Source organism: Oryctolagus cuniculus, chromosome 1, assembly GCF_051225735.1.
Source record: "Oryctolagus cuniculus isolate XC-2025 breed Fujian yellow rabbit chromosome 1, ASM5122573v1, whole genome shotgun sequence".
Taxonomy (NCBI): Eukaryota; Metazoa; Chordata; class Mammalia; order Lagomorpha; family Leporidae; genus Oryctolagus; species Oryctolagus cuniculus.
Window position 1 is genome coordinate 196,662,798 of NC_142867.1, and position 27,033 is coordinate 196,689,830.

Below are 27,033 nucleotides of genomic sequence, written 5' to 3' on the forward strand. Positions count from 1 at the left end.
ATCCTCCGGAAGACAGTCCTGGAGCTGACATGCACATGGGCAGAGGCACGGTTCAGAATGAACCGTGAGGGCAGGGTGAGAGCAGTGAAATGAGATCTATGCATCCTGGCCTTTCCACAGGTTAGTCTACCCTATCCCAGGAATCCACTTCCTGTTGGACTTGAGATTCAGGTAGGATGACATCCCCTCTTCCCTTGATTCAAAGTAAATATGTTAACTAGGTGAGCATTATGTATACTTAAAACAAGTCTCCAGAAAGGTGTAAAGTTTATTAACATCTTAAAAAAAAAATAGCTACTGAATTAAGGGGTAGTTCCTTATTTACAAGTTTTAATATAGGAGGCACATTTTAATCAGCATTTCAGATAATCAAAGGGGTACAATATTTTTCTAAGAAATATCAGTATTTTATGCTCTAGGTAGATTAATGAAAACATAAGTGACAGCCCCAGTTAGAAACAGATTAACTAATACCTTAAAAATACATTTAAAAAAGGGTTACTGCTACTGCAACACGAATTTTCACAAAAGTATTCTTGTACCTAATTAAGATGATCTGTTCACTTAGAAAAGCTGGCCTCAGGGCAGGGGCTGGGGGAGCGGGGAGCGACTCATGGATCTGTCTTCATTTAAGTACATGCTTCCAAGCTGGTTGAGAGAGTTAGGGTTTCCAGAGCTTTAGGAGTCCGTCTTCACTGTAGGTGGCAATCAGGTTCTGATGAGGGTGATGTGCAATACCAATCACATCCTTCTCATGGACCTGGAAACAGCGCAGCATTAGGTGGCACAGGCCTGTAATGAATCCCTCTGAAGAGCCTGCCTGAACTAGGTGGGAGGCACGAGGTCGTGGGAGGCTGCATGTTCCTAAGCAGATAGGAGGGAGGACTGTATCCAACTATCACATGGTGACATAGTGTTAAGCCACTGAGATTTTTGCAGATTATTTGTTACAGCAGCTGGCATGAATTACTCCATGTACTTTTATCATACATAGAGCTAAAGTTTTAAAAACATCGTAATCAATTTGAGAGAGTAACATAAAACTAATCTGCCCCTAGAAAGACACAGAGAAAGCGCCTCCTTCAATCCCCAGCCCCCACGAGGAAGACATAATCTAGCTGGCTAGATGGGTGGTTCTCTTCCTTCTCTGCTTTGTGTACAGTGCGCCATCCTGCCCACCTGCAGCTGCACGGTCACTGAAGGACGGCTTTTCCTGACGAAGGAGGTAATTTCATACAAGTACATATGGACTCTCAATGTGTCATAAAGGCCTCTGTTAGATTTTTTATACTGAGGCACAAGCATTGGCCGTAAGCTCTTAGACGCCCTTGGTCAGCAGTACTCACCGTCAAAGTTCTCTCTAGTTTGCCAGTGACTGTGCTGAAACAGTAGAGCACAAAGTCCTCCCCCACACAGTAGATCCATTCACCCCGGGGGGAGAGGGCGCAGCAAACGAAGTCACCGCCTTCTCTCTTACCGGAGCTGAAGCTTCTGACGATCTAGATTGCGCCACACCACAAGACGAAAACAAAACATGGGTGACCAGTACGCAACCTCTTGGAGCTTTTTCAAACCTTCGTTAATATAAACTACACTTACAGATGACATTTTTTTAGCTGATATTTTTACACTTATTTTGTACTTCAGTTCACTGTGATTTCTAACTTTCAAATTTCACTCATGTGCTAAATTCTCTTGCCTGGAAAATACTCATTCCATGAGCTGCAAGGGCAGGGATCCTGAATTTATACATTCCCAAGTCATCAATACTGCTCTTCAGCCTGAGTCCTGCTACCCTGAAGCAAATTCATTACCACACACACAAAATCCTTCCAATCTCAAGCTTTCTGGACACATATTCATACCCAGTTTCCTCTAACAGAATGAGTTGTTCTTCCCATGCAGGATCAAACTCTGTCCCTAAGACATAAATCAACCTGAGAAAAAAACAATTTTTTTTTTTTTTTTTTTTTAAGATTTTTCAACAACTTGAAAGGACAGAGAAGATCAATCTTCCAGTCCCTGGTTAACTCCTCAAATGTCCGCAACAGCCAGGAATGGACCAGGCTGAAGCCAGGAATTCCATCTAGTTTCCCATACCCTAACCCTAACCCTTGGGCAGGGGCCCAAGAACTTCAGCCATCATCTGCTGCCTCCCAGGGTGCATTCATGGGGAGCTGGATCAGAAGCAGAGGAGCTGGGACTTGAACTCCGATAGGGAAAACTACCCCACCACACTGTGTCACTTCCCCTAGAAACTAATTTCAAAAAGCCTAAAGATTACCTACTGCACGATTCCATTTACAAAATACCATTCTCTAAAGGACAAAATGACAATAACAGAAAACTCCAGCAGCTGTGTGTTGCACTAAACCAGGGCAGGCATTTAGCCTAGCAGTTGTCACCAGTTAGGACGCCCACATCCCACACTGGCGTGTCCAGCTGCAAAGCCCAGCTACAGCTCCTACTTCCTGCTAATGCAGACACGGGGGGCAGCAGATACTGGCTCAAGTAATTGGGTTCCTGCTATCCACATGAAAGGCCTGGTTTGAGTTTCTGGCTCCTAACTTCGGCCAGCCCAGTCTTAGCCATTGCCAGCATTTGAGGAGTGAACCAGGGAATATAAAATCTCTCTCAGGGGCGGGTGCTGTGGCATAGTAGGTTAAGCCTCAGCCTGCAGTGCTGGCATCCCATATGGGTAGTGGTTAGAGTCCTGGCTGCTCCACTTCCAATTCAGCTACCTGCTACTAAGCCTGGGAAAGCAGTGTAAGATGGCCCAAGTGCTTGGACCTCTGCACCCTCGTGGGAGACCTAGAAGAAGCTCCTAGCTCCTATCTTCAGACCGGCCTAACTACAGCCATTATGGCCATTTGGGGAGTGAATCAGTGGATGGAAGACTCTCTCTCTGTAACTCTGCCTTTCAAATAAAGAAACAAATCTTAAAAAGAAATAAAGGTCTCTCTGTTCTTTCAAATAAGTATAAAAAACTTATTTTACATGAGAGAAACTACAAAACTCTGATGAAAAATATCAAGGTGGGGCTGGCCTTGCAGCACAGCAATCTAAGCTGCTGCCTATGATGCCAGCATCCCATATGAGCAGCGGTTGGAGTCTCGGTTGCTCTGCTTCTGATCCAACTCCTTGCTAATGTACGTGGGAAAGCAGCAGACGATGGCTGGGTTTCTGCCACCCACATGGGAGAAGCAGATGGCGTTGTAGGCTCCTGGCTTTAAGAATCTATTTTTTCAAATCATGTACTAGGAGGTATGCTTAGAGGATGCACCAGGCAGCTGTGGCTCTTATGCAGTGGCCCAGGGGACGCTGCAGACTAGCAGTCTCAGCCGTGGGCTGTGAACCACCAGCTCATTAGGTGCAGGGCCCGAGGGGTGGAGAGAACTCGGCACACCAACCCTTGGGTCTTCTTCATGCTCAGGAGAGTGCCCAGGCCTGTGTTTCCATAGCACTTGCGATGCATGCCCAGCCCACTCCAAATGCCCCAGTCCACAGAAATGAGATTCCCAGGGAAACCGCGCAGGCATCCTGATTACAAATGCACTTCACAAGGACACCACTGTCTTTCCTATTATTAGTGCTCCAGTTTAGCTCATGTGCTATCTGGGAGACGACCCAAGTTGGAAATCCACACCAGTGTATCTTTCCTAAGCAAACAAAGACTGTTATCTTCAAGTATTCAATAAGGTTCTGAAGGAATCTTAAAGACCAAGCAGAGCTGTATTTACACAACGGATAAGAAAGAAAAAGCAGTACTATGTAAGCACTGCCAGGGAAGGAGGTACTTTTGAAACACCGAAGATGTTTCGTAGGGTTATGGTTTACATAAGTCTCTGAGGAATAAATACAGCTTCCACAGTTCACAGAGTAGTGAACCCGTATTTGGTTACTGGGAGAGCCAAGACCTGGACATACTGGATTAGGAACGGCCCACGAGTGCTGCGCATAGGTCCTATCTCCACACTCACCTGTCCCTGCATGTTCATGATGACCACTGTGTTGGACCTGTTGCACACCACAAAGTGCTCCGGGTTTTTAGGAAGCAGAATCACACTGTTGACAGTAATATCTGTCCCCGCCGTGCTGCCCAGGGATTTAAAGGTGTTTGAACATTCTGTGGTCTTCATATTCCAGATCTGCCACACAAGACATTGAACACATAAATATTTGGAGGGGCATAAAATTTCTAGAGTTTAAAAATGCAAAACCCATAAAATTAGGTTGCTTAAATGAAAACTGAGGAGGAAAAAAGCTGCTTATTTGATTTTAAGTCTAACCAAATACCAGCCTTGCCATGGGTAAACATTCATCATCTATTTGTAGATTAACTTGCATTAACAAAACAAAAGTCACAAACTAAATAATAAAAGCTTTTTAAAACCTATGATCTTTCATTTTTTTCCTTAGTTAACATAGCTAACTGGCCGGTCTAACTGGCTCATTAGGCTAATCCTCTGCCTGCAGCGCCGGCACACTGGGTTCTAGTCCCAGTTGGGCTGCTGGATTCTGTCCCAGTCGCTCCTCTTCCTGTCCAGCTCTCTGCTGTGGCCCGGGAGTGCAGTGGAGGATGGTCCAAGTGATTGGGCCCTGCACCCGCATGGGAGACCAGGAGGAGGCACCTGGCTCCTGGCTTCGGATCGGCATAGCTGGCCGTGGCAGCCATTTGGGGGGGAAAAACAGAAAAGGAAGACCTTTCTCTGTCTCCCTCTCACTGTTTAACTCTGCTTGTCAAAAAAAAAACAAAAACAAAAACAAAAAACATAGCTATCTTTTTTAACTTTTATTTAATAAATATTCAAAAGTACTTTTGGATTATAGCAGTTTTTCCCTCCATAACCTCCCTCCCACCCACAAACCATCCCATCTCCTACTCCCTCTCCCACCCCATTCTTCATTAAGATTCATTTTTTTTTTCTTTTTTTACAAGCAGAGTTAGTGAGAGAGAGAGAGAGAAAGGTCTTCCTTTTTCTGTTGGTTAACCCCCCAATTGGCCGCCACGGCTGGCGTGTTGCAGCCAGCGCACTGTGCCGATCCAAAGCCAGGAGCCAGGTGCTTCCTCCTGGTCTCCCATGTAGGTGCAGGGCCCAAGTACCTGGGCCATCCTCCACTGCACTCCTGGGCCACAGCAGAGAGCTGGACTGGAAGAGGAGCAACCGGGACAGAATCCGGCGGCCCAACCGGGACTAGAACCCAGTGTGCCGGCGCTGCAGGCAGAGGATTAGCCTACATACAGATCAACTTAGTATATACTAAGTAAAGATTTCAACAGTTTGCACCCACACATACAAAGTATAAAGTACTGTTTGAATACTGATTTTACCATTAATTCACATAGTACAACACATTAAGGACAGAGATCCTACATGGGGAGTAAGTGCACAGTGACTCCCGTTGTTGATTTAACAACTGACACTCTATAGAGGTCAGTAATCACCCGAGGCACTTGTCATGAGCTGCCAAGATTATGGAAGCCTCCTGAGTTCACAAACTCTGACCTTATTTAGACAAGGCCATAATCAAAGTGGAAGTTCTCTCCTCCTTTCAGAGAAAGGTACCTCCTTTTTTGATGGCCATTCTTTCCGCTGGAATCTCACTCACAGAGATCTTTCATTTAGGTCAATGTTTTTTGCCACAGTGTCTTGGCTTTCCATGCCTGAGAAACTCTCATGGGCTTTTTAGCCAGATCAGAATGCCTTAAGGGCTGATTCTGAGGCCACAGTGCTGTTTAGGTCATCTGCCGTTCTATGAATCTGCTGTGTATCCCGCTTCCCGTGTTGGATTGTTCTCTCCTTTTTAATTCTATCAGTTAGTATTATAGCCAACTATCTTTAAAATTAACTATGTGTTGGAGCTGGATTGTGGCACAGCAGGTAAAGCCGCTGTCTGTGACACTGGCATCCCATCTTGGCTGGTTTGAGCCTCAACTACTCTACTTTTCTTTATCTTTTACAAGATTTATTTATTTTACTCGAAAGGTGGAGTTACAGAGGAGAGGCAGAGGCAAAGAAAGGGAGATTTTCCAACCACTGGTTCACTCCACAAATTGATGCAATGGCTGCAGCTGGGCCATTCCAAAGCCAAGAGCCAGGAACTTCTTCCGGGTCTCCCACATGGGTGCAGGGGCCAAAGGACTTGGGCCGTCTTCCACTGCTTTCCCAGGCACATTAGCAGGGAGCTGGACTGGAAGTGGAGCAGCTGGGACTCAAACAGGCACCCATATGGGATGCCAGCACTGCAGGCAGCTTAACCCGCTAGGCCACAGCACCCGCTCAACTGCTTCGCTTTCAATACAGCTCCCTCTAATGGTCTAGGAAAATCAGCAGAAGATGGCTCAAGTGATTGGGCCCCTGCCACTCATAAGAGAGATCCAGATAAAGCTCCTGACTCCTGGCTTCAGCCTGGCCAGTGCTGGCTGTTGTGGTCATCTGGGGATAAAACCAGCAGATGGAAGATCTGTCTCTCCTTCTTTCTAATTTTGCCTTTCAAATAAATAAAATAAACCTTCAAAAATAAATAAAAACATTTTCAATAATAAAAAAAAAACTATCTGTCAACACTGTTACCAGCATAAGCAATTAGAAAATACCCTTGGGGCCAGCATGGCATAGAGGGTTTAGCTGCTACCTGCAATGCAGCATCCCATATGGGTGATGGCTCGAGTCCTAGCTGCTCCACCTCCCATCCAGCTCCCCGCTAATGAGCCTGGAAGGCAGTGGAGGATGCCCCCAGTCCTTAGGCCCCTGCATCCATGTGGGGGACTCTAACAAAGCCCCTAGATTCAGCCTGGCTCAGCCCCGGCCACTGCGGCCATTTGGGGAGTGACCCAGCGGATCAAAGTTCAATCTCGAGGCCGGCACTGTGGTGCAGTGGGTTAATGCCCTGGCCTGCAGTGCCAGCATCCCATATGGGTGCCAGTTCAAGACCTGGCTGCTCCACTTCCAATCCAGCTCTCTGCTGTGGCCTGGGAAAGCAGTAGAAAATGGCCCAAAGCCTTGGGCCCCTGCACGGACGTGGGAGAATTGGAAGAAACTCCTGGCTACGGATCGGCACAGCTCTAGCCGTTGCGGCCAATTGGGGAGTGAACTATCAGATGGAAAACCTCTCTCTCTCTCTCTCAGCCTCTCCTCTCTCTGTGTAACTCTTTCAAATAAACAAATAAATCTTTTCTAAAAAAAGTTCTATCTCTTCTCTCCTCTCTAACTTTGCCTTTCAAATGAAATAAATAAACAAACAAACAAACACACACAGAAAAAGCAAGCTATCTTTGTCTGGGTATCAAAACTAATTGAGGGGAAGTGGGGAGCAGCAGGTGTTGTGGCATGGTGGGTTAGGCCACTGCTTAGAACACCCACATCCCACATCGGAGTGGCTGGATAGAGCCGTGCCTCTGCTTCCAATCCAACTTTTTGTATCCTGAGAAGCAGCAGATGATGGCTCAAGTACTTGTGTCCCTGCCACCACATGGGAGGCCAGATGGAGTTCCTGACCCTGGACCCAGCAGGGCCCAGCCCTGGGTGTTGCAGTCCTTTGGGGGAATGAACGAGAGAATGGGGGCACACTTTCTCTTACTTGCTCTTCCTTTCAAAGAAACAAACAAAAAAAAATTTAAAAACCAAAAACAGACAAAAACTAAAAGCAGGCTTTGTAGCATGGGACCCTAGCCTGAGATTCTGATTTGGTAGGTCTGGGGTGAACCACAGGCATGGGCATTTTTTAGAAGTTCCACAAATGACTCTAACACACAGCTTATACCGTCAGCAACTGACCAGAAGTCACAGTGTTACACACACATGCATAATGGAAGCTATTATTGGCCACTTGTATTCCTTTCCCTAGCCCGACATTTCTTCTAGGCATAGTTCTCCACCCTAATGCTTTTCACCTCATCCTTCTAGGCTCTTACAAAGTGAAGGGTTAAATCAGCACGGATTATCTGAGATGTGCTTACTGAAGAGAGGGACCAAACACTGCATGGCATTGCCCACATACTGTTGTTTCCTCTGTACCTTCCCACAGAGTTTGGCACAAAGCAGACGTTTAATAAACAGCCACTATCAGGAGGAAACAGTGACCCCATTGCTTGCTCCAATGTAAACAATCACCTGCCCCCAACTCCTCGCTGAAGCCTATTTGCCTATGAGGCAAATGAACATCTCAGGGATCACAAGTTCCAAGGCAGGGGTGCTCTGACACAGTGGTTAAGACACTGCTTAGGCCGGCGCCATGGCTCAATAGGCTAATCCTCCGCCTAGCGGCGCCGGCACACCGGGTTCTAGTCCCAGTCGGGGTGCCGGATTCTGTCCCGGTTGCCCCTCTTCCAGGCCAGCCCTCTGCTGTGGCCAGGGAGTGCAGTGGAGGATGGCCCAGGTGCTTGGGCCCTGCACCCCATGGGAGACCAGGAAAAGCACCTGGCTCCTGCCATCGGATCAGCGCGGTGCGCCGGCCGCAGCGCGCCGGCCGCGGCAGCCATTGGAGGGTGAACCAACGGCAAAGGAAGACCTTTCTCGCTGTCTCTCTCTCTCACTGTCCACTCTGCCTGTCAAAAAAAAAAAAAAAAAGACACTGCTTAAAGCCTGCACCCCATACAGGAGTGTCTGGGTATGAGTCCTGGCTCCTCTCCTGATTCTAGCTTCCAGTTAATGTGTACCCAGGGAGGCAGCAATGGAAAACTCAAGTAGTTGGGAGACCTGGATTTGGCTACTGGCTCCTAACTTTGGCCTGGCCTAGCTGCAGCTACTGCAGGCACTTGGAGAATGAACCAGTGGATGGAAGCTATTTTTCTTTGTCTTTCAAAAAAAAAAAAAAAAAAAAAAAGAGTTCTGGGGTCTCAGGCAGCAGCTTAACCTACCACACTACAATGCCAGCATCCCATATGAGCACAAGCTCAAGACCCAGCTGTTCCACTTCTGATTCAGCTCCTTGCTAATATGCCTGGAAAGTAGTGGAAGATGGCGCAAGTCCTTAGACCCCTGCACCCATGTGGGAGACCCAGCTCATGGCTCCCAGCTTTGGCCAGGCCCAGCCCCAGCTGTTGCGACCATCTGGGCAGTGAATCAGCAGGTAGACGATCTCTGTCTCTCCTTCTCTCTAACTCTGCCTTTCAAATAAATTAAAAAAAAAAAAAAAAAAAAATTCGAAGGCTTCTAATGTTTTCTGTTCAAAAGATCTGTGAGATGCTTTACCCCCTTCATCCCACTTCCCCCTATCAGGGAAAGAGCATAAAGCAAAGAAGCCTGGACAAGCCATTTCCCAATGGCACTTCAAAGCACACACTTGCACGAGGCATTCTAAAAGAAGGTCTAGAATGCTAATGGAGTGTCTCAAAGATCACCTAACAATTTTCTGTTTGGGTTTCTTATGTCTTTTCTAGGAAATGAGGCCCACTCTTCAATTAACTAAATCTCTGAAAGTATGAGGACTCACTATTCTGGCTGAGAGCAGCGGGCAGTAAATAAGAGAGGGCTTAGTTCTACTTTGCACTTCTGCCACCCTTTTATAAATGCCGTGTGGAGGCCCTAAATCTGGGGACCAGAGGTGAGAGTGATGCACAACAAAAAAGAATCAACTTACATGGCCACTGAGCCCTTTAAGAATTTGTCTGTTAGAGGTGGACTTTACCTACGGCAAGGTAAGATCTAACCACTGGGTGTATCTGTGAAGGGGGCAAGACTTAGGTTTAGGACTCCGTGTCCTTTCTGTTTCAGACACATGATGAAGTTTGTTTGGACTGTAGAGGCTTGAGATTTGGGGTACCTGGACCAACAGTAATTACCCACAGAATATTACTGTCTCACACTCACCTCAGTTTTGTCTAAAATAGTAAAGTGGTTTAGTCCACCACAACCAACACCATTATCACCACCAAAAACTCCTCAAATAACAAAGATGGAACAGACATTCTGAACGAAAGCAGCAGCAAATACTTAACCTTCACAGTGCCATCAGAGGATGCACTGATGATGTAATGGCCATCTTGTGTAAACGTTGCCTCGTTAACAAAGGAAGAATGGCCCCGAAATTCCTTCAGTGTTTTCCCAGATTTTAAACCATGAATTCTATGACGAAACAACAGCAAATGAAAAGAACAATTAATCTTCTACATTTTATGGCTAGGACCAAGTTTAGATGAATTATATAGAAGCTCACATTATTAAGGGAAGAGAGAGGGTTGTGAATACATTATGATTTTCATATATCACACAAGGAACACAAATAAAAGCCTTGTACAGAAAGAGACTGAAAGAAAGTATATCAATAATACCACAAGCTTCTTTTCAGGATGGATCTCTAAGAAACCAGTTCACAAGAGTCACAAACAGCGGGTCTCAGCTGGGCCCCACCCATTGGAATTGGTGAAGAGGCTCTCTAAGGTGATTCAGATGCAGGTGGGTGCACAGACTGTATTCCAGAGAACATGAAATACTGCAAAACCCCTTTCTAATCTCTCTTCTGGGCAAAGCCTCAAACAGACAGAAGAACAGCACTGTGTCAGCTGCACTTTGGGAAATGAGGTCTCAGATACCCTCACTCTCCTATCCTCTATATCCTGTGAAAGCAGGCATCTAGCCTCCCAGTCAGCACATTCGTATCGCACACCACAGTGCCCGAGTTCGATTTCCAGCTCAGGCTCCTAACTCCAGCTTCCTATTACCACAGACCCTGCGAGGCAGCAGGTAATGGCTCAAGAAATGCCACTGACACAGGAGACCCAGACTGCATTCCCAGCTTTGGCCCCAGCCCCAAGCATTTGGGGAATGAACCAGTGAATGGGAACTGTCTATCTCTGCCTCTCAAATAAATAAAAAGAATCATTAGTAACTCCCTCTGGGGCCTCATTATATCAAACCCAAGTGAGGGTAATTTTGGGATTCTTACTTACCTAATTGTCTGGTCAAAAGAGGCACTAAGGATCTGACTGCTATCCTTAGAAAAACTTAGACAGGTGACGCCTTTACTGTGTGCCCTTTCAAATCTCCTTAAACACTGGCCACTCTGAATCTTCCATACCTTTATAGGAAAAAAAAGTTTAAACTTGTAAATAACAGTGTCCCAAAATAGCCCACAGAGCCAAGCAAGATGCAGTGCTCACTAATGTACCAAAATAGCATTAAAAATGCATGCTAATGGATGAATATGATACAGCTGGTCCACACAGTACAATGATAACCGAATCCTTTGAAACTTAAAACTCTTTCCTTGTAAATTATTAAAAACAAATATTCAGACTCTAAGTTCACTTAGCAGAGACCTCTTCTGTCCTTTATCCAGCAAGGATGTATTACCAGCAGTTAAATACAAACCACAGCTAACAGGCTACAGACCATTCCCTAAAATCAAAGTACAATATATCATACAGTGAGCCAGGAGGAAAAAGAGAGGGAGCAAACCTGGTCTGAAGTCCTAGATCTATCACTCGCCAATGGTGTGACCTGAACCATTTGACTGAACCACCCAAGGCAGTTATTATTAGGATGTAACAAGAAAAAGTAGTGATCAGTATAAAGTTGATGTTCAACAAACACTAGCTATTATTATACCAAATATCACCTGTAGGAAACTACTCCATTACAGGAACTCTCAAAGTGTCTCCATCTAATAGCAAATGTCCCAGGGCCGGCACTGTGGCGCAGGTTAAACTGCCACCTGTGACACCAGCATCCCATGTGAGTACAGGTTCAAATCCCCCAGCTCCCTGTTAATGTGCCTAAGAAGGCAGAAAATGTTGATGGCCAAGTACATGGGACCCTGCCAGCCATGTGAGAGACCGAGATTGAATTCCAGGCTCCTGACTTTAGCCTGGTCCAGCCCTGGCTGCTGCAGCCATCTGGGAAGTAAGCTAGCAAATGGAAGAGACTGTAGCTCTTTCAAATAATTAAATCGTTAAGAAAAAAAAGAGTAAATGTCTCTAATTCATACCTTGATTTTTCCATCCTGAGCCCCAGTTGCTAACATTTCTGTATCTCTGCTGAAACACATGCAGAGGACAGCATCATCCATCATCATAAAGTTATCCTGGGCCTGGTACTTAAGATCCTACAGGAACAACAGTTAGCAGTTATCAAGACACCACAAAACCAAGGTCACAGGGCCCCAAAAACCCACTGAAAGCAGGATATGGACTGTGCATACTTCCAAAGCAGAAACCAGTGACACACTCCCATGTTCCTAAAGACAACTGACATTGCTGGGAATAATTTCACACAACTCTAATTAATAGTGTAAAAATATTAACAGCTTAGATGTTTTACTCACTAATCTTTTCAAGGCAATATTTCTCTACAGTTTTCCATTTTACAACTGTAGTAAATTTGAATTTCTTGAAGTATTATTAGAAAGCAAACTTTTTTTTCAAATTCTCAGCTACTCAAAAATAAAGTATCTTTACAATGTTTTCCTAATTATAAAAAATTCTAATTATGAAACTGCTTCGTGGTTTAAAAAAAAGGACAACAAAGGGGCCAGCACTGTGGTATACTGGGTAAAGACTGCAATGCAGGCATCCCACATGCGCACCAGTTTGTGTCCCGGCTGCTCCCCTTCCAATCCAGCTCCCTTCTCGTGGCCTGGGAAAAGCAGCAGAATAGCCAAAGCGTTTGGGTCCCTGCCATCCCTGGGATCACCCAAATGAAGCTCCTGGCTTTGGCATGGCCCAGTCCTAGCCACTGCAGCCATCTGGAGAGTAAACCAGCAGATGGAAGATCTGTCTCTCCCTCTCTCTTTGTAACTCTTTCAAATAAATAAATAAATCTTTAAAAAAAAAAATAAATCCACTATCATTGAGTAGAATTTAGTTCTCTATGATGAAAATCATATTTTTAATCCCTGGACAATAAATAGTAGTCTGGGAAAAAATTAAGTTAGATCCATGCCAACTTTCTCCTAAACAAACGTCAGATGAATCAACAATTAAACAAAATGAAACATAAAAGTACCACGAGAAATTGTAGGGGAATAGATGGATAAATACAATACAAAAAAACAATACCATAAGTCAAGTCAAATAAATCTTTAAAAAAATACACACACACACAGTATTGCTATTCACGGTCTCCCTCCTGTGCAACAGGTCATTAGAACTTCTTTCTCTTATCTAACTGATTCAGAACCCGATAAGCAAGCTTTCCCCATCCTTCCCCACCCCTGCTCTCCCCTACCTCTGGTAACCACCATTCTGTCAACTTGTACAAGATCAACTTTTTTTAGATTCCACACATGAGGTGAGATCATGTGGTATTTGTCTTTCTGTGCCTGTTTTATGTCACTTAACATAATGACCTCCAGTTCCATCCATGCTGTCACAAATGACAGGATTTCATCCTTTTTTGTGAGTAACTAGTGTTCATTACATACATATACCATTTACCCATTCAGTAATAATGGATTTATTTTATAAAACACATTTTGATTATAAAAATAATAGAGGGGCCAGTGTTGTGGTGCGGCAGGTTAAGCTGCTGCGTACAACGCTGGCATCCCATATCAGAGTACAGTTCCTGGCTCTTGGCTTCAGCTTCGCCCAGACTTAGCTGTTGGGGCCATTTGGGAGTGAACTAACAGACAGAAGACATCTCTCTCTCTCTCCCTCCCTCTCCTCCCCTGTGTCACTCTGCCTTTCAAATAAATAAAGCCTGAAAATAATAAATAAAAATAATAAATAATAAGGGTTCTCCCTTGCCTAATAATAGATTAGAATTTAGTTTAACTTTAAATGGGTTTTTAAATTACACAAGTAATACATATTCCTTACAGATCCTTCCTTAACTAAGTTGACTTAGAGATAAGACAAGAATAAGCAATTCAAAGTCAGTAATTCTTCCACTAAGAAACTTACTGTATTTAAAATACTTTACCTTCCGGATTTTTCCAGTAGTAAAGTTCCATACTTCAATGAAGCCATCAACAGACCCAGTGACCAGATACTGACCATCTGGAGAAAATCGAGCACACTCCACATGTGATTTCTGACCAAACTGTTTCAAACGAAACAATGGAATAGATGCATTTTATCCATAAAACAAGTTCCATTTACCCTTTTACAAACCCTGCCCTGGCATAAAGTCACGGCTGGCCCTTATTACAGGAGACTGCAGGAGCGTTTCTACACCTGGACACAGGAGCTGGTGGATGTATGTCCTCTGATCAGTTTTATGTGTAGCTGAGATCAGTTTTTTAAATGTGACGTGGATATTTCAAAAAAGCTAAAAAAGTATTTTAACATGAGACTTAGAACAAATAGTTAGAATTAACCACCATTAACCTTTTACACTCAATACAGCCTAGTATGCTCTTATTGTGCATCTGGGGGGGGGGGGGTAAAAAAGCTCATTTTTGCAAAATAAATGTATGTTCCCTACACAATTTTATAAATAAACTTTCTATTGCTGTTTCATAACCTTTGTTTCATCAAATGATAACATGTGGCTGACCGAATGTAGGAGAACTAGCCAGAGCTGACAGATTGCCTGGTAAATGCATCCTAAGCATTCACCAGTGAGGATGCTCCCGGTAATAGATGAGAATTACAGGAAATCACACAGATGGGAAGAAACAAAAGGAAAGCATTTAGAACAGAAAAGCTTAGAACAGCAGCACAATTACAACGGACTTCTATTGGTCTCAAGGCTTCAGCCAGGGTAAATATACATGCTGCAAGTTAGAACACACAATTCAAACACTGTAAAATCTATATAATCAGAACACAAACCCTGACAGAATCTGTAATATAAAGGAGACACTAAAGTAGCAAATATACTTGTAATTCTGGGAACTGCAGCAATTATTGAGTTGTGCTTTTTCCTGCAAAAGTCTCAGAATGAAAATAAAACAAAAAATCAGCCCTAAAATAGAAAAATAATTTTTCCCAAACTTTACATGAGTCCACTTTATAATCCATCACTGGCACCTTGCCTGACACACGGCAGGCAAAAACACAGTTGCTGAACAGGACAAATATATTGGAAGTTCAGGTAATGCAGGGCTGATCCAAAGAAGTAGCACCCATTCTTTCAAACGCAGGCTTCTTGGGAGCAAGTATAGGGCAGATGATGGCCCAGAGGGCAAATGTTCGCCTGTCAGTTCTGTTAACTTGAGCTGTGCCACTGTTAGGCAACAGCAGGACACTGGCAGACACCAAGAGCAACTCTGAATGTTGTCGGAGCTGGAGAACGAGTTCTCCTTCCCAAGTACCCAAGTTTCAGGCACACATCCTGGTCGAGCCCATGATGAGTCTTCAACAAATGACTATGGACTGGCCAAGTGTTTAAGGATCCTACCTTAATGTGCCTGCTCAGCTGCGTGGGAAACTTTTCTTCTTCCACATCTTTAACAGCTGCTTTGCCTCTAAACAAATCTATGGTCATACCAGGAGGAAGCAGCCCCTGGTGCTGCTGCCACTTCAGTGCCTAGCAGAAAAACAAAGTACAGTAGTTTAGTCAGGTGCTTTTAAGATCTGGTCGTGATTTTTTTTTTAAAGACTTACTTATTTGAGATGCAGAGTTACAGACATAGAGGAAGAGACAGAGAGAGCTTTCATTCCCTGGTTCATACCCTAAATGGATGCAATGGCCAAAGCTGGGCCAATCCCAAACCAGAAGTCAGCAGCTCCCCCCGGGTCTCCCACAAGGGTGCAGAGGCCCAAGCACCTGGGTCAAATTCCATTTCCCAGGCCATTAGCAGAGAGCTGGAGTGGAAGTGGAGCAGCCAGGACTCGAACTGGCACCCACATGGGATGCCAGTGCCACAGGTGGAGGTTTAACCTACTATACCACAGCACCAGCCCCAATCTGGTCATGATTGCTCAGACAAAAAAAAACAAACTGGAAAGGATGACATCCAGAGGAAACCATGAATTATCCAGAAACGTGACCCCAACCATCTCTGATCATACAATTGCAACATAATCTGTGCTTCCTGCAAGAACACAGGCTGATCTCAAGGTAGAAGGGGACTCCGAAAGCCAATAAATCTGTAACTATTTTCCATGGAGATGTGGCTCTTTTATTATAAACAAAATTTGGAAAAGATAAATTTTCCATAGAAATTTCCAACACCCAAACAAGTCACTGTTGGAGCTGGCATGCGGCATAGTGGGTTAAGTCACTGCCTGCAATGCCAGCATCCCATATAGGCGCTGGTTCCAGTTCCAGCTGCTCCACTTCCCATCCAGCTCCCTGCTAAAGCACCTGGGAAAGCAGCAGAAGATGGCCTGAAGGCTTGGGCCCCTGCAGGCCCAACTCCAGCCATTGCAGCCATTTGGGGAGTGAACCAGTGGAAGGAAGACCTCTGTCTCTCTCCACTCTGCCTTTTAAATAAATAAATAAATATTTTTTAAAAAGGCCACTGTTGACACTTTATATACTACATTCTTGCTATCTTTTCCCCTCATACGAGGGTACTTCAAAAAGTTTGTGGAAAAACAAGATAGTTTTTGGGGTAGACATTGGGCACAGCAGTTTTTAGCTACCCCTTGGGATAACATCCACATCCCACATCAAGGTGCCTGAGTTTGATTGATCCAGCTCTGATTCCTGTTCCAATTTCCTGCTAATGTGCACCCTAAGAGGCAGCAGATAATGGCTCAAGAACCTAGGTCCCTGCCACCCACACAGGGCGGAGACCCAGATGAAGTTCCTGGTTCCTGGCCTTGGCCTAGCCCAGCCTAGCTCTTGCAGGAATTTGGGGAGAAAATCCAAGAATGGAAGATCTGTCTCTCTTTCAACCAAAAAGAAAAATAAATGATTTTTTTTAAAGATTCATTTATTTATTGGAAAGTCAGAGTTACAAAGAAGGAGAAGGAGAGGCAGAGAGAGAGGTCTTCCATTCGCTAGTTCACTCCTCAACTGGCCGCAACAGCCAGAGCTGTGGCAATCCAAAGCCAGGAGCCAGGAACCAGGAGCTTCTTCCGGGTCTCCCACGTGGGATGTAGGGGCCCAGGGACTTAGGTCATCTTCTACTGCTTTCCCAGGCCATAGCAGAGAGCTGGATCGGAAGTGGAACAGCCAGGACTTGAACCAGCGCCCATATGGGATGCCGGGACTGCAGGCAACGGCTTTACCTGCTACACCACAGTGCCAGCCCCTGATATTTTTCAAATGTAAGTTTATTTTGGTGCAAAGAGATTTGAAATCCATATATAGTTTTTTAAAACATGTATTTTCTGGGCCCAGCACTGTGGCGTAGTAGGTTAATCCTCCACCTGTGGTGCCAGCATCCCATATGGGCGCCAGTTCTAGTCATGGTTGCTCCTCTTCCAATCCAGCTCTCTGCTGTGGCCTAGGAAAGCAATAGAAGATGGCTTCAGATCCACACAGCTCAGGCTGTTGCGGCCATTTGGGGAGTGAACCAACATAAGGAAAACCTTTCTCTCGGTCTCTCTCACTCTCTGTAACTCTATCTCTTAAATAAATAAAAGATCTTTAAAAAATAAATAAAACATCTATTTTCCATAAAATTTTCAAAGATTTCTATTATGCAGAGTTCAAAATTCTTGCACCAAAACAAAACAGCTTTTTAATATTTTTTTAAATTTGTTTGAAAGGGAGAAAGAGAGTGATCAATTTTTCAAACACTGGTTTACTCCTCAAATGCCTACAACAGCTAGGACTGGGCCAGGAACAGGGAACTCAATCCATGTCTCCCACACGGGTAGCAGGGCCCCAACTACTTGGAGCCATCACCTGTTTCCTCCCAGGGCATGCACCAGCAGGAAGCTAGAAATAAGAACAAGCACGGGAACTGAACCCATCCCAAGTGGCATCTTAACGGGTAAACCAAATGCCAGCCATAGAATGTATTTTCTTTTTTAGACTTGTTTTTTATTTATTTGAAAGGCAAAGTTACAGAGAGGGAGAGACAGAAAGAAAGATCTTCCAACCACTGGTTCAATTCCCAAATGGCCACAACAGCTGGGGCTGGGCCAGATCGAAGGCAGGAGCTGGGAGTTTCTTCTGGGTCCCAAGCACTTGGGCCATCTTCTGCTGCTTTCCCAGGCACATTAGCAGGGAGCTGAATCTGAAGTGGAGCAGCCAGGATGTGAACCAGGGCCCATATGAGATGCCAGCAATGCAGGTTAGAGCTTTAACCCTTTGTGTCACAATGCCAGCCCCTAGAAAATGTATTTTTAATTCTATTTTCCTAAAAATGCTCTAGAATACCCCCATATCTTTAATTAATCTAATAGTAATTATACTATTTATAAAATTTTACTTTTTAAAGAGGAATTAGAAAGGAAGAGAAGAGAGTGAGCTCCTATCCACTGGTTTACCCTCCAAACACCTGCAATAGTTGATGGGGATCCATCACCCAGGTCTGCCAAGTGGGTGGCAGGAACCCAACTCCACAGGCTACCATCTGCTGCCTCTCAAGCGCATTATCAGGAAGCTGGATCTGAAGTGGAGGCAGGACTCGATCACAGGTTCTCTGATATTGGATGGAGACATCCCAAGCAGTGGCTTAATGTGCTGCATGGCACAACGGCAACCCCTGGTCACTCTAATCCTAAATGATTCTAGAGCTCACGATCTTAACCACTCGTCTATATAGGCTCTCCCAGGGAAAATGAGAGGTTGGCCAGCTGTTGGTATAAGCACAGTTGTTAGGATGTCTGGTTTCTTTAGCCCAGACATATGGTTTAAACACAGACGTAGTACCAGGTGCTCAATTACCTGTCCCAGCAATGCCATGAGACGAGACGGAGGCACTACACTGACTTCCCCAGCAAGAGCCTGGGCAATTGCTGCTCTCCTCTTCTCTTTGCTACTTCCATCTGGATATGCCTAAAAAAGGAGAGAAGATAGCATCATTTTCAAGAAATAATCACAAAACTTAAATGTGCTTAATCAAAACAAACAGAAACAAAGAGACAAACATGAAACTACCTAAAGAGCTGCTTAACCCAATTTAGTATAGTTTTTTTTTTTTTAAGACTTATTTTATTTATTTATTTTTTTACTTGAAAAGCACAGTGACACAGACTTGATCTTTTATATACTGGTTCTCTTCCCAAATGGCCACAATAGCCAGACTGGCCAGTCCAAAGCAGAGTGAGGAACTCCATCCTGGTCACCCATGTGGGTGGCAGGGGCCCAACCACTTTGGCCATCATCCACTGCCCTCTCAGGCACATCAGCAGGAAGCTAGATCAGAAGCAAAAAAGCAGCTAGGACTTGAACTAGTGCTCCCATAAGGGATGCCAGCATAGCAAGAAGGGGCTTAACCTGCTGCGCCACAATGCCAGCCCCGCAATTTAGTTTTCAAAAACTAATTCCTGAGGTGGGTGTTTGGCCTATCAGTTAAGAAGCCAGTTATGGGGGCCGGCACTGTGGCACAGCAGGTTAAAGCCTTGGCATGAAGCGCTGGCATCCCATGTGGGCACCAGTTCTAGTCCTGGCTGCTCCTCGTCCCATCTAGCTCTCTGCTGTGGCCTGGGAAAGCAGTAGAAGATGGCCCAAGTCCTTGGCCTCTGCACCCATGTGGAAGACCTGGAGGAAGTTCCTGGCTCCTGGCTTTGGATCGGCACAGCTCCGGCCATTAAGGCCATCTGGGGAGTGAACCAGCGGATGGAAGACCTCTCTCTCTCTTGTCTCTACCTCTCTGTAACTCTGTCTTGCAAATAAATAAAATAAATCTTAAAAAAATAAAAAAAGAAGCCAGTTATGGGGCCAACACTGTGGCACATCAGGTTAAACTGCCGTCTACAGGCCAGCGCCGCGGCTCAATAGGCTAATCCTCCGCCTTGCAGCGCCAGCACACCAGGTTCTCGTCCGGGTCGGGGCACCGGATTCTGTCCCGGTTACCCCTCTTCCAGGCCAGCTCTCTGCTGTGACCCGGGAGTGCAGTGGAGGATGGCCCAAGTGCTTGGGCCCTGCACCCCATGGGAGACCAGGAGAAGCACCTGGCTCCTGCCATCAGATCAGCGCGGTGCGCCGGCCGCAGCGCACCGACCATGGCAGCCATTGGAGGGTGAACCAACGGCAAAAGGAAGACCTTTCTCTCTGTCTCTCTCTCTCTCACTGTCCACTCTGCCTGTCCAAAAAAAATAAATACATAAAAAATTTAAACTGCCAACTGCAGTACCAGCATCCCATATGAGTACCGGTTCAAGTCTGGCTGTTCCATTTCCAATCCAGTTTCCTGCTAACACACCTGGGAAAGCAGTGCACCCATGTAGAAAACCTCAAAGAAGCTCCCGGCTCCTGGTTTTGGCCTGGCCTAGCCTGGTCGCTGCAGCCATTTGGGGAGTGAACCAGCAGATGGATGACCTCACTCTCTCTCTCTTTCAGTCTCTACTTCTCTGTAACTCTTTCAAATAAATAGAATAATCTTAAAAAAAGGCACCACCGATAACACCAGCATCCCACATGAGCACCAGTTCAAGTCCTGGCTGCTCCATTTCCAATCCAGCTCCACGCTAATGAGCCTGGTAAAGCGGCAGGCATTCCAACTGTTTTGGCTCCTGCCACCCATGTGGGAGACACAGATGGAGTTCTGGGCTCCTGGCTTCACAGCTTGGCCCAGTCTTGGCCACTGCAGTTATGTGGGGAGTGAATCAATGAATAAAAGATCTCTCTCTGTAACTGCCTTTCAAGTAAAAAATAAGTATTTTAAAAAAGAAAAAGAAAGGGGGAGCAGGATGGATGGATTAAAGTATATAAAACTTAGGAAAAATAAAAGAATACCAGTCACCACAAGCTACTTGTAAATATACTCAGCAACAAACTAAAGCACAAGTTTCCAGGGACTCAAAGGGCTGGAATGAAACTGTTAAATATTAGGGCCAAGGAACACAAATGCTCACTGAACACGTCAGGTAGTCAGGCTGTACTACAGGGCCAGGTAAGTACTGGGCTAATGTGGAAATGACATCAGAATAACATTTCTAATTCTCTATTAATTTATACAGAATCCTCTAAAATGGGGTATGTACAGAAGACCTTCAGATACTCAGAAAGCTGAATGAGGGGCCAGCATTGTGGCGTAGCGGGTTAAAGCTGCCGCCTACAGTGCCAGCATCCCATATGGGCACCAGTTCCAGTCCCAGCTGCTCCACTTCCGATCCAGCTTTCTGCTGTGGCATGGGAAAGCAGTGGAAGATGGCCCAAATCCTTAGGCCCCTGCACCCATGTGGGAGACCCAGAAGAAGCTCCTGGCTGCTGCCTTCGGATCGGCGCAGCTCCAGCCATGGTGGCCATCTGGGGAGTGAACCAGCGGATGGAAGACCCCTCCCTCCCTCTCTCTCTCTGAGTAACTGACTTTCAAATAAATAAATCTTTAAAAAAAAAAAAAGTTATCCAAAACAAAATCTGCCCAACAATGGGGCAGGTGATACCTGTGTCCATAGTGGAGTGTCTGGTTCAAGCGCCAGCTCTGCTTCCAATTCCAGCTAAAGCACACCATGGAAAGACCCAGATTGAGTTTAGGACTCCTGGCTTCAGCCTAGTTTTGCTCTGGCTGTTGCAGGCATTTAGGCAGTGAACCATGGGTAGAAGATCTCACTCACTCTCTGCCTCTTAAGTAAAATGAAACTAATTCAATAATCTTTTTAAGTGGCCAATAAAATGGCAAAAAAGATCATACTGTTACACATTTCCAAAGTTAAGAAAATCTTCTTTTCAGTATCACAGTCATACCTCACGAGGATCAAAATAAGACCTGGCCAAGAGGTTCTCCAGATGAATGTACCGCTCTGGCTGTGTTTGCTTCAACATGATCATAGGGTCAGTCTGCCTCAGAAGTGACCTGGCAGCACCCAACTCACGCAGTTCTATCAATTCCAGAACAACCTGGACAATGAAAAGAAAATGGTTACTTCAAAACATTCTTTTTTTCAGTAAAACTCCTGACAATATATGTCCTACCAAAGTGATTTCCAATACTGAGAAATGCTTTTCCTTTTCACTAGCAATTTCAGGTGGACAACAGAAGTAATTGTAAATAATAACTTTAAAACTTCAAGCCCTAACCTTTATTTTTCTCTACCACTCTCTCCTCATCTTTTGCCTCTTGTTCAGAACACAGATACTGAAGAAAACAACAGATGGAAATATTTCCACGGGCTCAAGGGAAACCATTCTCTGGTTACCAAAATTTTCTTTGCGTAATTACTGAACTCTTGTGGACTATACAGAAACAAATTAACTTCCCTATTTTTACTTCAAACTACACTACAATCTTATTTGCAGAAAATTCACCCTTCTGTTTTATAAAAATAATTTATCTGATTTTTTTTAAAGATTTATTTATTTGGGGCCAGTGCTGTGCCATAGCAGGTAAAGCTGCTGCCTACAGTACCAGCATCCCATATGGGTGCTGGTTCAAGTCCAGCTGCTCCACTTCCAATCTAGCTCTCTGACTGGGAAAGCAGCAGAAGATGGCCAAAGTCCTTGGGCCCCTGCACCCACGTGGAAGACCTGTAAGAAGCTCCTGTTTCCTGGCTTTGGATCGGCACATCTCCACCCACTGTGGCCAATTTGGGAGTGAACCAGCAGATGGAAGACTTGTCTCTCTGCCATTCCTTCTCTCTCTGTTTAACTCTGACTTTCAAATAAATAAAGAAAAATAGATTTCTTCTATTTGAAAGTCAGAGTTACAAAGAGAGTGAAAAAGCGGCAGAGAGATACAGGTCTTCCATCCTCTGGTTCACTCCCAGTTGGCTGCAACGGCCAGAGCTGTGCTGATCCAAAGCCAGGAGCTTCTTCAGGTCTCCCACATGGCTGCAGGGGCCCAAGGACTTATGCCATCTTCTATGGCTTTTCCAGGCCATAGCAGAGAGCTGGATCAGAAATGGAGCAGCTGGGATTAAAATCAGAGCCCATATTGGATACCGGCACTGCAGATGGCAGCTCTAACTACTATGCCACAGCACTGGCCCCAATTTATCTAATTTTTTTCTAGGTTCCTGGTTTGCAGCTCCTAATACCCTTGGGATTTTTCCAGTGACAGGAGTCTATTAGCTATTCATGAATTCCTTGAATCACACCCAAGTTTTTACTAAGGGGATGGCTCAGGACAGGGACCAGTTACCAGAAACACCAACCCATCTGATTAGGTGCTTGAGGCTTTGAGGTTCTCAGGGGCATAATGGGGAGGGGACAAAGAGAGGGGGCTGAAGATCAAGTTATCAATCAGGCCTACCTAATGGACCTCAGTAAAAACCTCAATGGAGTTTCCAGGGTGGTGAAAACATTGACATAGCAGGTGGGTGGCACACCCCAATACCTGAGGGACAGCACAGAACTGGCTCTGTGTTTTCTTCATTTGGCTGGTCCTGATCTGTATTCTTGATAATAAAATTGCATTCGTAAGTATAGAGCTTCCCTGAGTGCTCTGAGTCATCTGGACAAATTATCAAACCTCAGTGGGCCATGGAAACCCCCAAATCTGTAGTCAGTCAAAAGTGAAGGTGATGGAGACTCCAAAGTGCAGGTAGTATCTGAAGTCAGGACCGTCTTGTGGAGAACTGAGCACTCAACTTGTGGAGAACTGAGCACCAGTTCCAGGTGGTTAATTCCAATTGCCAGAATCCTTCATTTAATGATCATTCAAGAAAGATTTTCAACTGGCAAGGGAGAAAACTTCTACATATACTGCCACACCTTGACAGTATAAGCTTTAAGGGATGTTATGGGCCTATAGTTCTTGAAGGAATGCTCACTGATACTTCCCAGTCAGGGGGCCTGCCCACAATAAACCAACCCATGGGGACCATCATCACCTCCACTCTTACCTGTTCATAGAGGTCAATGAGGGTTTTGTCTGGCAATTTCAGAGACTGTATAGCTTGTAAAACAGTATCCCAATGGCCACTGTTAATATCAGCCACAAAACTCTCAATGCTGTCCACGGTATTCAGAGACACAGTAGTCTCTTCCTGTAAAGTGGCCAACGCCCGATGCAAACTGTTCTCCTTCAGGTACTGCATGATGAGACGGATCACACTGAAAGAGAGCAAGTCATTCAGCTCAGGGATCCTCACTCACCCAAGGCCCCAGATAAAACCCCCGTCCGCTTACTGCTCCCAATCATCCACCTTCCTCCAACTACTTTCCATTTCTTATCATGTGGGTAAAACTTCCCAATTATTCCACAATCTAAGTTACAAGGCATCTCCATCCCAAAGACAGGAGACCTGGGGTTCAGAGAGGGGAAAAGCGTTTACCCAATGTCTCACCATCAGCTAGAAAGCGAGTTGGTACTAAGGTGACTCTTATTTCCTAAGCCTGAGACATTTCTGATTAATTTTTTGATCGCATTGTTGCATACTTCAGTGAAATATTTTAAGCCTAGTCTAGCCATTAATAAAAAAAAATCTAAATGATTGCAGGATGGTTGCATCCTTTTTTAAATGACAAACAAAAAAATATGAATTGAGATTACCTTAGTGGGTATTTCCTGAATACAGATAGGTACAACTGTACTGTATATAAAAGGATACAAGGCTCTGCCTCTCCATCTGCACTCACTGGCTTTGCTATCAAATTTTCAAGACAAATGAAATAAAAACACTGTGGAGTCAGTTTCCCAAGGGAAAATGGATTTTAGATAATTTTCAAATATTCAGACACTATGCAATCACTTTCTACATGTGACAGAAAGCTTACAAGGTATTTTTAAAAATTTATTTATAACTGAATATATGTATGTATTTCTAGCTAAAGTTTCTTGATCCTGGGCTTAATAATGAATCCGTTGAAGAATCTGTTTACATAACTGCACAAATTCACTGGATGATGCCGTGATACATTTTTCTTTCTCTTCCCTTAATGTACATATGTGACCCGCATATGTACAGACAGTGCTAGTATAAAGGGTCAGACTCTCCTGGCTGTAGGGGACCTCACACTCAAATTTAATCAATTCCCTTTCCCAGAGGAAAAATAATCAACATTTATTATGTGCTTATCTTAACAGATACTGCTCTAAGCACTTTAGATGTGATTATTATGTCCAAAATAACCTTACAACATAGATGTCTTATTATCCCCAATTTATAGATGAGGATTTCACCAATAACAGAGTTAACAGATGAGGATTAAAACGAAGAGTGTGGGGACCAGCACTGTGGCGTAGCAAATAAAGCTGCCACCTGCAATGTCAACATCCCATATCCACTTTCAATCCAGCTCCCTGCTAATGGCTTGGAAAAAGCAGTAGAAGATAGCCCAAGTGTTGGGACTCCTACCACCCACAAGGGGGATCCAAATGAAGCTCCTGGCTCCTGACCTTGGCCTGGCCCAGTGCTAGCTGTTGCAGCCATCTGGGGGAGTGAACCAATGGATGGAAGAGAGCTCTCTGTGTTTAACTCTTTCAGGATAAATAACATAAAAATTAAAAAAAAAAAAAAAAAAAAAAAAAACTAGCAGTGACAGGAAAGCAAACACGATCTTCTTAAAAACTCCTGCCAAAGGGAACTGATTCCTGCTACTTGTTGCTGTCTTGTTCTCACAGCCCTGTAACAAGGCACCCAGGCTTCGCCCCAGCTCTAGCACCGTGTGATCTGCCTTAGCACACCTTCCACAACTTCCATTGTGAGTGTCCAGAATGAGACTCCCTGCATCCCAAAGACTTTGACACAGCCAAAATCAAAATCACTGCCTTCAAACACAGTGAAATACACACGGAGCTAACAGCTTTGGAGATGTGCTGGCATGGGAGTCAGAGCTGTCACTCAGTCTGAGCTTGAGGCAAGTCAGGGAACATCTCCTGCCTATTTCCCACCCTGCAGGGGTGACTGAAGTGTTGACTACATTACTTAGAGCAAGGCTTACCGCAGACAGTCCTTAGTAAAGAATGGCAGGCATTTAGCTTAGCAGCAAAGACACCTCCTGGGACTTTATCGCATCCCACAGTAAAGTGCCTGAGTGTGGCTCCCAGCTCCACTCCAATTCCATCTCACTGCTAATGCACACCCTGGAAGCCAGGACCCAAGTAGTTGAGCCTCTGCCACCCATCTGGAAGAATCAGATTGCGCTCCTGACTCCTGGCTTCAACCTGGCCTAGTGCCGGCCACTGTGGGCATTTGGGAAGTGAACCAGTTGATAGGAGCTCTCTGTTTGTCTCCATCTCTCTGCCTATCAAATAAATAATTCCCTAGTAACTAGTAGGTATTATTCTTAACAAAAACATGCAGCCGATACTGCTGCTACAGACAGGGTCTTCAAGGCCGAGAGAATGATTGTTAGAGCCGCCATTCAAGTCCCAAAGCAGGAATCCTTTCCAACTCCCGCCCGGACTTAGTCATCTGGATCTCCAGCATCCCCCATCATTCCTCTTTGCTTTATTTCTCTTCACAACACTGACCTATTACGCTTCGCATTTGATTATCTGCCGCTTGCCCTGCTCCCCTCCCAACCGATCATTCCTCGGGCCCAGCCCATGGATCCTGTCCCTGGCGTGCGGCTACGCAGAGTTCACAGGAAATCCAAACTGCGCCGCCAGATCGGGCATGATGAAAGTGCTTGTGGTTCATTCACCCCAAAAGCAGCAAATGAGCTCCACAGTGGGCTGGGCACTAGGACTACAAGACACCTACCCGGGCTGGCAGGGGAGGCGGTGACAATCCCGCGTGATGAGGGCTAGGCAGAGGAAAGCAAGGGTGCAAGGAAGGCCTGCGAGGTGTGCCTTTCGCCCGGCCCTGCGCCGCCTCCCTCCCAGGGCTGCAGCTTGCTCGGGGGCCCACCTCCGAGGCAGCCGGAACCAAGCAGCTTCTTTGTGGGCCCTCCACTCCAGCCTCTCGGACGCCTCCCCCCGAACACCCTTCCACGCCACACCCTTAACCTCCCGGCCTCCGCCACGCCGCCAACATCCGCCGCCGCAGCACTCACTCCGAGGACTCGATTTCAATCGACATGGTGATAGCTTCCCGGGTCCAAGCCCCCTTGCACGTTCAGGCCCAGTCGCGCAACACAGCAACGACACCTCCGGCGGCCGTCACGTCACTTCCGCTCGGCGCCCGACGCGCGCTCCGGGGGGGCGGGGCTGCGTGGGGCGGGGCTGCGTGGGGGCGGGGCTGCGTGGGGCGTGACC

The 27,033-nt window shown here is 45.4% G+C and overlaps 1 protein-coding gene across 1 annotated transcript; it reads right to left on the bottom strand.

Moving 5' to 3' along the window:
- Window positions 1-250: 250 nt before the first annotated feature.
- On the bottom strand, window positions 251-26,939 carry SMU1 (SMU1 DNA replication regulator and spliceosomal factor). Its single transcript, XM_002708034.6, has 12 exons — window positions 26,832-26,939; window positions 23,735-23,945; window positions 21,639-21,791; window positions 18,675-18,785; window positions 15,285-15,413; window positions 13,863-13,982; window positions 11,929-12,045; window positions 10,892-11,019; window positions 9,941-10,067; window positions 3,981-4,148; window positions 1,347-1,499; window positions 251-760 (listed from the first exon to the last, which is right to left on the bottom strand). The coding sequence occupies exons 1-12, from the start codon at window positions 26,855-26,857 to the stop codon at window positions 662-664; spliced, it is 1,542 nt and encodes a 513-aa protein (XP_002708080.1). The 5' UTR covers window positions 26,858-26,939; the 3' UTR covers window positions 251-661.
- Window positions 26,940-27,033: the final 94 nt, after the last annotated feature.